Source organism: Chlamydotis macqueenii, chromosome 3 (genome assembly GCF_036417535.1).
Source record: "Chlamydotis macqueenii isolate bChlMac1 chromosome 3, bChlMac1.mat, whole genome shotgun sequence".
In the NCBI taxonomy this organism is placed as follows: domain Eukaryota; kingdom Metazoa; phylum Chordata; class Aves; order Otidiformes; family Otididae; genus Chlamydotis; species Chlamydotis macqueenii.
Window position 1 is genome coordinate 16340783 of NC_141558.1, and position 12535 is coordinate 16353317.

General features: G+C 49.4%; 1 protein-coding gene across 1 annotated transcript; it reads right to left on the minus strand.

The window, feature by feature from the left end:
• KLF11 (KLF transcription factor 11) lies at window positions 1-8638 on the minus strand. The gene is made up of 4 exons (XM_086745625.1): window positions 8512-8638; window positions 5944-6198; window positions 3613-4603; window positions 1-1623 (listed from the first exon to the last, which is right to left on the minus strand). Exons 1-4 carry the CDS (start codon window positions 8551-8553, stop codon window positions 1319-1321), a joined length of 1593 nt encoding a protein of 530 aa, XP_086601751.1. The 5' UTR covers window positions 8554-8638; the 3' UTR covers window positions 1-1318.
• Window positions 8639-12535: the final 3897 nt, after the last annotated feature.

A 12535-nucleotide genomic window follows, 5' to 3' on the forward strand; every position in this document is an offset into this window, starting at 1 on the left:
CGGGCATTTGGTTTTATTACTCATACCATGCCATTACAACACAGCACTCCTGCGGCCAGTGATTCCATTTCTTAGCCATATTTACACTCGGTGTAAAGGAAAATCCATTCAACAGGGAGAGTATCTCATTTAATAGAAAAGGGTGATTTTATACAAAGTACTGTGGAGAAATGTAAGGCCACATGAAGAGCATCATCACGTTGCTACGGTGGCTATTTCTTAAGTCAAGACACGATTAGTACTTCCTCTGGTGCTTTGATACAGGTAAATGAAAGCCTTGAAAAATTTCCTATAAGGTGCACAAGCATCCACGATACATAGAAAATTAAGGGATTTTTTTATTTCTCCTGTACTAAAAAAAAATATAAACAGAGACCCACCTAATTATTAATGAGTTATCTTGCCATTTTTGCATTTTTCTAGAGATTCCGATATGCTGGTTTAGGAGGACTGAAAGTAAAGCATGATTTTTAGTGTCAAATCTTCTAAACAGTGCTTGTGCTTCTACCTCCATCAAAGGAGTCTGGCTACTCCAAACTTTGCTCCAGTGGAGTGTGGACTCAGGAATGCCAAACTTCTACCAAAAGTCACAATGTCTTCCACTTGCAAAGGGTATGAATTTATAAAATGTTGAGGATTTCAATAACTCTTTTCTGAAAGAAAATCATCTTGGTTTGGTTTGTTTTAAAAATGACGACACACTTAGATCTTAAACCTCTAATGTCATCTGTGTAAGGAGAGTGTAACAGCACCAGCCTATTGCAAGATCAAGATCTGCAAGTGTGAAAATCCCAATCGCTACAAGTTACCAAATATTATGCATTTACAAAATGCTCTGAATGCAATTCTTCAGGTTTACTGAAAAGGAGTTTCCAAAACTCTAGGTCTCATCCTGCACACCCCTATTAATGCAGGTCAACCAATTTGCCTGCATATCAAGACCAAAATGAATAAATATAAAATATATTTGGTATAGAAAATACTAGTATAAAAATTAAAAATCACCCTGTTTTACTGTCCATCAAAATATTAACAGCAAGCATTATAAGTGACTTTTTTAACCTATTGCCAAAATCATTTCCAAAGAATTCTGCTTTCCTGAAGTGCTGGTGATTGCATTTGCCCAAGTATCGAAAAAAAACAAATAGGGAAGGGATGAGGAAAGATATTATAGTTTTTCTCATGGAATTAATAACAGAGGACCTAAACTGAAGGAAACTAAAGTATGCACAAACACAGGGGGGAAAAGCCATTGCCAGTTCTGTTGTAACCATCTTTCTGATTTTCAGAAAGTTTGTGGAGAAGGAGTTTTCTCTCACTAGCCCTGACAGACAGATGGTGGCACAGGGATGAGCATACTCAGAGCACTGCCACTTTTCGGTTTCTCTGCTGTGGCAATCCTGTTGAGTTTGCCAACCTCTGTCTGCCAGCTGGGGACCTTCTTTGTGGTCATATGACGGCGGGTGTGCTTTGTCAAGTGATCGCTGCGCATGAAGCGACGCTCACACACAGGACAAGCAAACTTCTTCTCTCCTGTGTGAGTTCTACGGTGGCGCGACAGTTCATCTGAGCGGGCAAACTTCTTGTCACAGCCTTCCCAGTTGCAGCTGAAAGGCTTTTCTCCTGCAGGACAGAAAAGAAGCATAACTTACTTTTGAGAGGCTGTGTTACAGTTTTATCAAAAAACTAACTTAAATCCTGCCTTGCAAAAACCGATGAATTCCACAGAACTGCTCGCATGTGCAGTCAACGTTACCTTAACCTCAAGCTGTGTTCCAGAGAAAAATCATAGGTATTGTTGCTACTTATTGTCTCCTCTCTTTAAATGTTTTTTAATCAAATCTATTTTTTAATTGTCCAAAACCCTAGTTTAAAGTAAAAGCTTCTTCATAAAGCTGCCTTATCCACTGACTGAACTAGAAGCAACCCCCCGCCCCCATCCCTGTGTGGCCACAGCTCTATGGCTGCTGCATATCACCAGCAAACACTGCAGGCAAACCGGAAGCCTGGAATTGAGCCTCAGAGTCCTGCTGTTCCAGTGATCCGGCCCTAGACACAAACACACCACCCCAGTGACTACTACCGAGGAACAGCCCATCCTGCCATCCCCACACAGCTGGAGGTCCAACAGCCAGCCTAGTGGAGTTCTGCACACCCAGGAATAACAGCAGTCAGGAAGGCTGTCCACCTCAGCTTCTGCTCATCCTGAGCTACTGCTTAACATCAGGCCTATCCTAAACAACATGATCTACCATGTTGTAAACCCTGTAAAGCTGCAACCCCTGTGAAGCTCCAGAGAGACATCTACCACCTGACCCAAATTTATGGTAATACTGGAAGCCCCATCAGAAGTGTGGTTCTTATTTTGGGGAGTAAAGTTTTATGTTTGGTGTGTGCAGGGAAAAGGTGGGAAAAGAAAGCTGAACTACGATTCTGTAATGTGGTTTGGCTAGTGAAGGGTCAGTGTGCTTCACCTTCTGTAGACATCCTAGTCTTCATCACCATACAGGGACACACACAGCTTCCCTATGGATCAGCAGCAGCACGTGCCCAAAGCAAGACACTTGTTGCTAGTCTACGTTTATCCTGTAGTGCCAAGTTAATTCAGCAGCCTGCAGCACTTACTCTCGAGCCAGAAGCAGAAGCATCATTCTACCTCTGAGCTCTAGTTTACAAGGATTATCAGCTTCATATGGCGTTTAAGCTCTTTCGCCAAAGGAACTGTAAAGACAAGCTGGCAAACTAACGCAAATCCTGCCACAGAAGCTGACATCCAATAAATCACAGTGTTTGTTCGGGGAAGGGAGGGTGGGAGAAAAAAGCCAAGGAAAGACAAAATTAGACAGACTTTTGAATGAGCTATTCTGTACCAATCTCCTGCTATGCCTACCCCTCAACATCAAAAATAGTTCCCAAGAACACAAAGTTAGTTTTAATTTAGCAGGATTTTGGAGTCAGAAAAAGGATAAGTAAAACACATGCATACTGTCTCCACAATGATCGGATTTTATGGAGCAAATCAGCTCATATTGATTACAACTAATTTTCATTTACCTCTAAGATTCCCTTTCTGTAACCGAATCAGCTGCTGTGTTCCTGTAGCAGCTCTATTTCCTAACACAGTAGCCCAAAACCTCAATGCATTCCCATTTAGCCTGAACAAAACCCCATAAAAATGTGCAGTTTCTGACTTTCTCTCTTACCTTTTCCTCATGTATTAATTAAGATCAACTACCTGTACTACGGTTTGCTTACACCAGACCTCTCCGCGCCTCTAAAAAAAGGGACTTGCACAATTTGTTTCCATCTAGTTCAGATGGCAGGCTTCCACTCAAATCTAAACACACACACACAGACAGCAAAGCTTTGCTCCAACTAAAGCATGTGAAATTCAACTAACACTATGGGGTCAGCTGAGGTCTCAGAACAAAGTCTGTCTTGTTTTGCTTGCCCACAGAGAATGAACATTCCTCTCTTCTCTGAGATGAGCACAAGTTTCCCGATCACCTGCCTCTTCCCTTTCCCACCTCCTCCCCTCAAGAAAATGTGCATTTCAGCACCCCACTGCAAGCCAGAGCTGGAGCAACAAAGGACCTGCCATGTCGTACACACCAGTATGGGTGCGAAGGTGGGCTTTGAGGTGGGAACTTTTGAAATAGGTTTTCTTGCACCCAGGGAAGTTGCAAACGTAATTCCTCCGTCTAGAAAAGTCCATCTGGGGGGCGCAGCTTTGACCAGAAGCAATGAACACAGGAGCAGGTGCAAGGGGCAGTAACTTGGTGTTCCCAACAGTCATTACTGTTTGCGAGCACTGTGGTGTCTGTGTGACAGCAGTCTGTGGAAGAACCAACATGACAGTCCCCTGAGGCACAGAAGGTCCCATGAGTACGGGCTGAGAGAGCGGGGTTGTCTGCGGTAAAATAGGTTTCATGGGAGTTGAGACCGTTGTCGAAGGCTTGACATAGGCATTAATCATACTGTTTTGTCCATTTAAAGGGATCATTTGACAGAGAACTTGAGGGCTTGAAACGGGGGCAGGTGTCACTGGGGTAGCTCTTTTTTGCAAGTCATTCTCACAATTCTTTGGTAAGCGGGTCTGTGGTGAAACGGGCCGGACTGGTAGTTGTCCTTTATTGGTCACAATACCACTGGAGTCATGTGCATAAGGCTGATGTACCGGAGAGGCTTTTTTAATTAAATCATCCGCAGCACACGTGTCCTGTGGCAGTCTGGAATGTCTTCGGTCGTCCGCTCCACACCAGTCTCTGGAAGTGCTGTAACCTGAAGTTACCTCTGTTTTCTCTTGCACAGCAGGAATGTGACGGTAAGCAGAACTATCACCTGTGTGACGGATCACGCTTGTTGTCATGGCCCTGCAAGGCTGAGAGTCAAAGGATTCGGATATCACTGGCTTCTGGCTGCACTTTTGCTCCATGTTGATAACCGATGGCTTGGTTATGGGAGAGGCACCGGTCACTGATGTGACTGAGCAAGGAGCTGTGTTAGCCATGACAGTCCTTGGTTTGGAGTAAGTGACTTGTGAGGAGAGGAGCATAGCAGCTGATATCTCAACAAAGTCAGGGCTGTGTGGAGGGGTCATGCACTGCAAAAAATGAAAGCATCATTATACAGCAGTGTAATTTCATAGCACAATTTTTCACTATCTTTACTGTGAAAAATAAAGTTATACCCCCTCCCTAGAATCTCAGAACCTGCCCTCTTGGGAAAAACTGATTAAAGTATACGTTGCCTCATCTGATGGTCACTCTGAATATGCTCAAAAGTGTATTAATAAAAGGAAAGCAATGAGGCAGATGTAAACCTGCATAAAACATCACGTGTACTCCCTGCACTACAAAAAACTCTCTCATTCCCTTCCTCTCAGCAATGGGTGCAGCTGTAAGAAGCTACGAACTCTCTGCTGTTCACAGAAAACAGATTAGCAACAGATAGCAATACTGTACCATCTTAATTTCAAGCTTCCAGTAAGCCCTAGATCTTCTATCAACAATTACCCCATCAGCTGCTGGCTACTTCTGGTGGCTAAAAATGGAACTGCTCTCTCCCTTCTTATTCATCCACTTCTCTCTCTATGCTCTCCTGCTGCCACCTCTCCTTCCTCCTTTACTACTGAAATCTCCTGCCCATCTCCTGTGCTGCTCAAGAGACAGTGCCAACGCTCAGCAGGAGTTTAAGAGAAGTCTGTCTACCAGCTGCCACCCCATCTCAGCCTCTGCCCTCTGCTGTTCCCCTTTTTCCTGACATTACTGCATACTAGAAGCTTGTTGATCGAAAAAGGCCTTAACCATCTGAAACCTGAATAGCGCTAAGCCCTTTTTTAATACCTACTTTCGTTGCAACATAAATTGCAACAAAAAAAAAAATTGTGATTCAATCAACATTAGTCAGCTGGAGTAGACCAATGCGCTGGAGAAATAACAGACTACATGTAGAAACACATAGCACAGAAACTAATTAAATTGCCTATTTCATAATGGTAACTTGTACTTTCTCTTATAATGACCAGAGTGAAGCCAAATGTCATCAAGAGCCATTTTCATACAGTGCCTGCAGATAAGTCGGTGTCAAATCACTGAGGTTGCCTGTGCATTCTTACTCAAAGTGCTCTCAGAAATCTACAATAGCTATCCAGACAGCATCCTCAGTGCACCTGTCAAATAAAATAATCCCTCAGCAAGGGCTTTCACATCTAGATTTAACAAGGGATCAAACCCCCACATTTGCCATTCCAGAGACAGCAGAAAAACCCAAACTCAACATGCCCGCCTCACTAGTCTATGTCCACACACAGAGCACTGGCTATACTGTAGCTATTCTATGCAGGGACACATGAGCAAGCTATCTTTTCCATCCAAGTTAAAACACCGCAGATGTAAGATCCAGATGTCAGGCATATTTATTTTGCCTTCATGTTTTCCTTACCAGTGTAGATAAATAGTCCTTTGGTAATTCAGACGTAGCCTCAGCGTGCATTGTGAAATCACCAGAATCCGAGAAGGGCGTAAGCGGCCTTATCTTTAATATGTCACCTTTCTGCAATCTTTGACCCCAGGAGCTCATACAAACGAGCGCTTCAACGGCTTCAATGTCGTTCTGCTCCAAGGTGCTGCAGGTAGACCTTTCGCTGTCATGACGCTGCCTTTCACGGATAGACTCATAGATGTCCACAATGTCAACCTAAATGTAATCGGATTACTGACTATTAGGACAAGTCAGAATACAAAGCCGACAACACCCACAGGCTGTCTGCTCCCGATGAAGGTCATCTGAAACAGATCCCATGCCCGTGGCAAGACTTTTACCAACCAGCTCAACTCTTACCCTCCCCCACCAGCTCATCCTCCCACCTCTGTTACACTGGAAAAAAAAAAAAAAAAAAAAAAAAAAAAAAAAAAAAAAAAAGTAGTATGATTTGCAGGAAAGGAACAGATATGTGTGCAGCTCACATTTCCAGAGTTACTTTCCTGGATTACACTGCTCTGAATAAACACATCCACATTTAAAAAAAAAATCCTGACTTCCAACCTTGTTTAGACAAGGCTGTTTCCTGGACCCCAAAAATGACTGCTATTCAGCACTAGTCTTATTCTGGTAACATTTAGAAGATAGAATTTATCTGACAGTAAGATGCTTTAAGGTATGATCACTAATTCAGAGTACCACACCTTGCAAAAACATTTTAATCTTATTTTTACCAATAGGGAAGCCAGGGTAAAGAGAAGGAAGGAAGGAAGGAAGGGTCTTCAAAGTGCAGTGGGAATTTTTTGTGTCGTACTTTAGAAACGTGTACTCACACTACGCAGGTGCAAGGTATCCCAAAACGCACTATGAGTAGCTTGAAGACAAATGTGATCACATTGATTTGCTTACAAAAGCAAGCATCACAGAAAATCTGTGTTTGTGCATGTGTACGCATGCACACAAAACACTTGACTTCTCTGTGAAAGGATACCCAGACTTCATAAAGCTCTCTCAGTGCTTGGCAGTGACTCCAGAAGCTATGTTGTGCTGGTGTACCAGCTCAGTCTCAGCTAGGTGTCCAAATCCTTCCAGTCTTCAGGCACACCAACTAACTGTGAAGGCTGGGGTTCAGAAGCATGGACTAGGATCCTCGAGCCTACTGCTGTTATACAGAGTGCTTACATACTGCAGCAAAACTAAAAAAAAAACACCACCGCACCGTTAGCATGGCCTAAAGCCCCAGAGGGAACTGTACTTGTTGGGTGACATCACTTACACACCTAAGTCAACAAGGTTTGTTAGTGAGTTTTGTGAGGCAACATGGAACGACCCTGGCTCAACAGTGTTGCTAAGATGCAAAGCTGTGTGACATTGTCTCCACTACGGGGATGTGCATGGCAAACACACGTTACACACGAGGGATCAAAAACATCAGTACTGGACTCACAGAGGACTTTTGCCTAAAACAAGAGGTATCAGGCACGGAGACGTCAAGGCTAGGGGGTAAGAAGGGGTTAAAGCACTCTAAAACTGGGATCCAAGCGATTAACTGCCCCAGAGAGACTTCTAAGAATTTCCACTGAAAACAATGAGAACGGGAACAAGGGCAAAAAACGGATCGCCTGTCAGATAGGGGCCACACCAGGCGAGGCTCTGCACCAAGCAGCCAGAAAACCTGCGTTCCTCAAAGCCTGACTGCACGCAACCAAACCAGCTGATTTTATTTTTTCCCAACCCTACGTTTCAGGAAAGCAGTTTTCCCTAAAGAAACATGAAAAAAAAATACTCTTCACGTAAAAAAAAAAAACAAAAAAACAACACAGACCTAAAAAAAGCCCTTTCCTAAGGCGACTGCTGCAGCCCAGGCTCCCCCGCTGCCCGGGAAATGCCTAACCGCGCCCGGCCGCCTGTCCTCGCATCACCCCACCGGCTGCCGGGGCCCTACGTGCGGGGGCGGTGCGGGCCGGGGCCGGGGCCGGGGCCGGGGCCGGGGCCGGGGCCGGGGCGGGCCCCCCACCCCACCGCCGGGCAGCGCCTCTTCCCGCCCGCAGGGGCCGCGCCGCCCCCGCCCCCGCCCCGCTCCTCGCCTCACGGCGGGTGCCCGCAGCCGGGCGGCGCCGCCGAGGGGCGGATGGCGAGAAGGGAAGGGAAGAGGGAAAAGGAGGGAAGGGAGAAGAGGAGGGGGCAGCCCCCGCCCTGCCGCCGCGCCCCTCCCCCCCCCCCCGCCTGTGACCGGGGCTACGCCCGCCCATGAGGGCCCTGCCTTGCCCCCCGCCCCCGGCAGCAGCGGCACCACCGACCACCCCGCGCGGCGGGTAAGGGTCTCAACCGACCACCCCCACAAACACCGGGGCGAGTAACGGTCCCGAGGGGCCGCCGCCCCCCGCTGGTAACGGTCCCCACGCCCCTGCCCGCGGTCAAGCACGTGCCCAGGCCGGACCGGCGCCGGCTGCTCCCGGCTCGGGGGGCGCGCACCCACCCGCCGCCCACTCCTCCCTCCGCCCGCCCGCCCGCCTGCCTGATACTCACTGCGGACGCGTCTCCCATCTCCGAGCAGGGCGAGCCGTGCATGGCGCGGCTCCGGCGGGCGGCAGCGGCGTGACCGAGGAGCAGGAGGAGCAGCAGCCGCAGGGGCAGCAGCCGCAGGAGCAGCGCGCGCGCGCGCACACAGCAACAGCAGCAGCAGCAGCAGCAGCACCAGCAGCAGCCGGCACCGCCCCCGCCTCCTCCCCTTCCCCGCCCTCCGATAGCCGAGCGGCCCGCGCGCCGGGGCCAGCGCTCCGGAACGCTCCCTGCGCCAGACAGCGCGGGCGGGGCGGTCGGCAGGGGGCGGGAGAGGGGGGGGGGTGTCCGGCTCCTTGCCAATCACCGCCCGCCGTGGCGCTCGCCCGGCCAATGACCGGCGGCGGCCGGCGTGACGGCGGCGTGCCGCTGGGCTGCCGGCAGGAAGGGCGGCAGGCGGGAAGGCAGGCAGGCAGGCGGGGGGGGGCGGGGCGGCGGCGGGCGGGCGGGGGGGCGGCGGCAGGAGCAGGAGCAGGAGCAGGGAGCGCGCGCTGGAAACTGGGGGAAAGGTCGGGGGGGGCGGGGCGGCGGCCGGGAATGCCCGAGCGTGCGGGGGTGTGGCGGGGCGGGGCGCGCGGCTCTTCCCTCCCTCCCCCCCCCCCCCCCCCCCCGCGGTGCGTGCGGCGCGGCACGCAGGCACCCCCCCCCGCCCCCACCCCTGGGGCGGGATTTTGGGGAAACATCGCTTTTCCAGCAGATTTCCGCCGCTTTTCTTTCTGCTTTTTCGCCGTCTTCAGAGAGGCCCCGCGTGTGGCGGGGAAGGGGCTGGGCCCAGTGTTAAAAATAACCCTAACACCCCCCCCCCCAAAAAAAAAAATACTGAGGGCCGTTGGTACGGGGGGGTTTTGATCCCCGGGTTCGTGGCCCCGGCCTGTGCTGAGCTGTGCGCCCACGGGGCCAGCGTGTGTCCCGGGAAGGTCTCCCCTGTGCCAGCCTTCAGCCGTCCTTCAAAAAGTCACCAAATCACAACACGTTTCTTTAAAATAAAAGTTTATTCTTTGTTTTTCCACCTTCCAGCCCCTTCTTGTTTTAGTGGAAGCCGAAATGCGTCGGCCATCCGCTTTGCCAGCTGGGTTTGTGGTTTTACCGGACGACGCAGAATCCCGCCGAGCCCCGAAGGGACGGACGCGGGTCCCCGGAGCCCTGGGCGGGCGCGCCCGTGCGAGCGCTTTCCCAGCCCTGCCCCGCGGGTGCCTTGCTGCCGGCCGACACAAAGTACAGACAGCGTTTTTTCCTGCTGGATTATCTCTGCCCGTGCCCTCCTCGGTTTCTCAAGACGGGACATCCTTCGTGGCCACGCAGAGGACATGGGAGGGATCATCTTGAATCTTTAATCTGCTCTTGCCGCTGGCTTTGCTTGACCACAGGGGCTCATTTTTCCTGTTATAGCTCTTCCCTGCTGTCCATGTAGTTCCTAAAGCTTCACTACACGGTGCTCAGCTCCAGTCTCCATTACTGCACATTTCATCTACTTGAGCTTCCCCAGCGCTACTACTTCCCAGCCCATCAAACACCAAATTAAAATAATCCCCCTTTCTGTTTGTGCCATACCTGCAGTCCTGGAGCCGTAGTCTCTGCAGCAGGGCCCCGGGCCTTCTGATGGTAAGAAAAATGCTGGTGATTCAAACTGCAAATCCGGCTCTAACGTTTGTTATGTTCGCAAAAGGAAATCAGTTGTGTGACAGGGAATGACACAAATTCAGGGAAAATGCTGTCAGTGACCAAAAAGCACTATGAGGGGGTGGCACAGTCAGGGCACAAGGTGTGTGCCTCTTGTATAAATTTCTAGCTGTTCCTTGCCAAACCAGAGCCTCTCCTGCGGTCCTGTTTTGAGGGAAGCCTTCAGGGAATTGTAAAACTAGGGAAATACTGAGTTGTTCTATTTTGCGTTTTCTCCAGTTCCTCTGTAGTTGAGAAACGAATATATTTGTCTCTGCTGCTTGTTGAAACACATGCAGATTCTGCTTAAAGTGCTTATACGCACAGCCTTACTCATTTACAGCGCAGATTGTTAATTGACTAATAGCATCTGAAGGCAGCACAGCAGCCTCACCAGTGAAAAAGCAGTCGGTCGCAGGGAAGCAGAGTGGGTCACTTCTGCCAACTCCCAGCAGGATGTTTTCCCACGTCACGTACCACAGACTCTGCCTGCGTGTTTTCAGTCCCCAGGCGGAAATTGCTGGACCAGGGGTCCACGCTACAGCATACGGATGCAAGACCAGTTAAAAGAAGTGATGTTACACGTCTGTACTCCAACTTGCGCCACAGGGGAAGTATGTTTGATCATGTTCCCTTTACTGAGCTAAAAATGGCAACTAAGATTTTTAATGTAGTCTTCAGAGCTCTTCCAAAATCACCTGGTCTGCCTTGTTCTGCTGTGGGCAGCCAAGGCAGTGTTAGATGAGGAAGGGGCATCATCTTCTTCATCCTCACATCGAATGTCAGCGGTGGAGCACAAGTCTGGAGCCCCAGCCCCCAGCCCTAACAGCCTAGAGCTTCTCCTCCTCTCCGCATTCTTACTTCTCCTCTGCTGTCTCTTTCCTCTCCCGAGGCTGCACGAAGGTGAATATTAATGCAGTTAATATCGTCTGCTTCTCTGTACTTCTGCCTACGCCCACTGCCTTCCCAGTGGGTTTCAGCCAGCAGCACAGCTTCCTGAGCAACACACGAGTGTGCTCATCGGGATGATCCACGTGGGCTACGGTTTCCCTCCTGAAGCTGGTAACCTGGAACACGGCCAAACTATCCCCAGCGCTCCTTTCCGAAGATCTCGGAGGGCACTACCCATGTGGGTGGCTGCAGGGTACCCATGCCTTGCCCGGCTGTGCAGCCCCCAGCCCAGCCATCCCACCCATGCCGTGCTGCTCCAGATCTGGCTCTCGGCTTTATAAAGGCCTGCTTAACTCAGACTGTTGGCAAACACTTCAGAGAAAAGCTTTCTTTGACAAAGATAGACAATATCTTTGTTCCAATGTAGGAACAAGCAGATGTAAGTGGCTTCAGCAGAGGGTTGGGAAGGCTCCACTCAAGTTATCTTATCCTTTCGGCTGGGAAGACAAGAAAAGAATCAAACATTGCATGCAAGTAGGAGGGAAAATATTTAATACTCTAGACTGAAAACAACAAAAGGGCACACAGTCAGCTCTCCCTCATTCCCTTTTTGCAGATAATTATACAAGAAACAATTCAAAAGAGACTGCGGGAAGAATATTACGGGCTCAGACACTTTTGCTAATGTTTACCAGCAGTTAAAAATAGACCAAAGCAGTTGTCTGGGGTGCAGCTTTAGAGTTAGTGCAATTTGGCAGCGGCATCTGGTCTGGCTGAATACAGCAGCAGGCTACTGTAGCAAACGCATATAGCCTAGCAAATGGGAGGGAGATTAAATAAATACAGATAATTACAATCAGAGCTCCCGTACGGGAGACGTGAGAAGGCACAGCGGAATAAATGAAAGACTGCCATGCACGTGTAGGATGCATCTCTCCATCCACTCTCCTTTCTCTGTTGTGCACTTGAAGGATGGAGCAGTCGGAGCTGCTGCAGCCCTGGATTGCACCAGTTGGGCTGACAGCAGCAGCCAGAGGAGAAATTTCCCCACCACGCAGCAAATGAAGCCACTCTGCCAGGTGGTGCCTGGCACCAGCTGATGGAAACAGCTGCAGCAGCCCCTGGCCGATGGCAGGAGTGGGACTGGGAGGATTCACCCAGGGGGTGAACGCACTGACCTCTGAGGGAATAGCAGAGTTGTAGAAGGGATTTATAGTCAGAGAGTTATATATGGGGTATCTGTGAAGAGTAGAGGGGAGAAAGGGATGTAAGGGGTAACCATGAGGAATAGAGGGGGGAAAGGAAGAAAAAGACAAAAAAAAAAAAAGCAGACAGACTGACAAGGAACATTTCTCAGGGTAATAATTTCTGAATGCAAAAGCAATGATAAATCCAAGTTCTTTTATGCAGACTTTGGTCTGTGTGAAGGATATTTTGATGG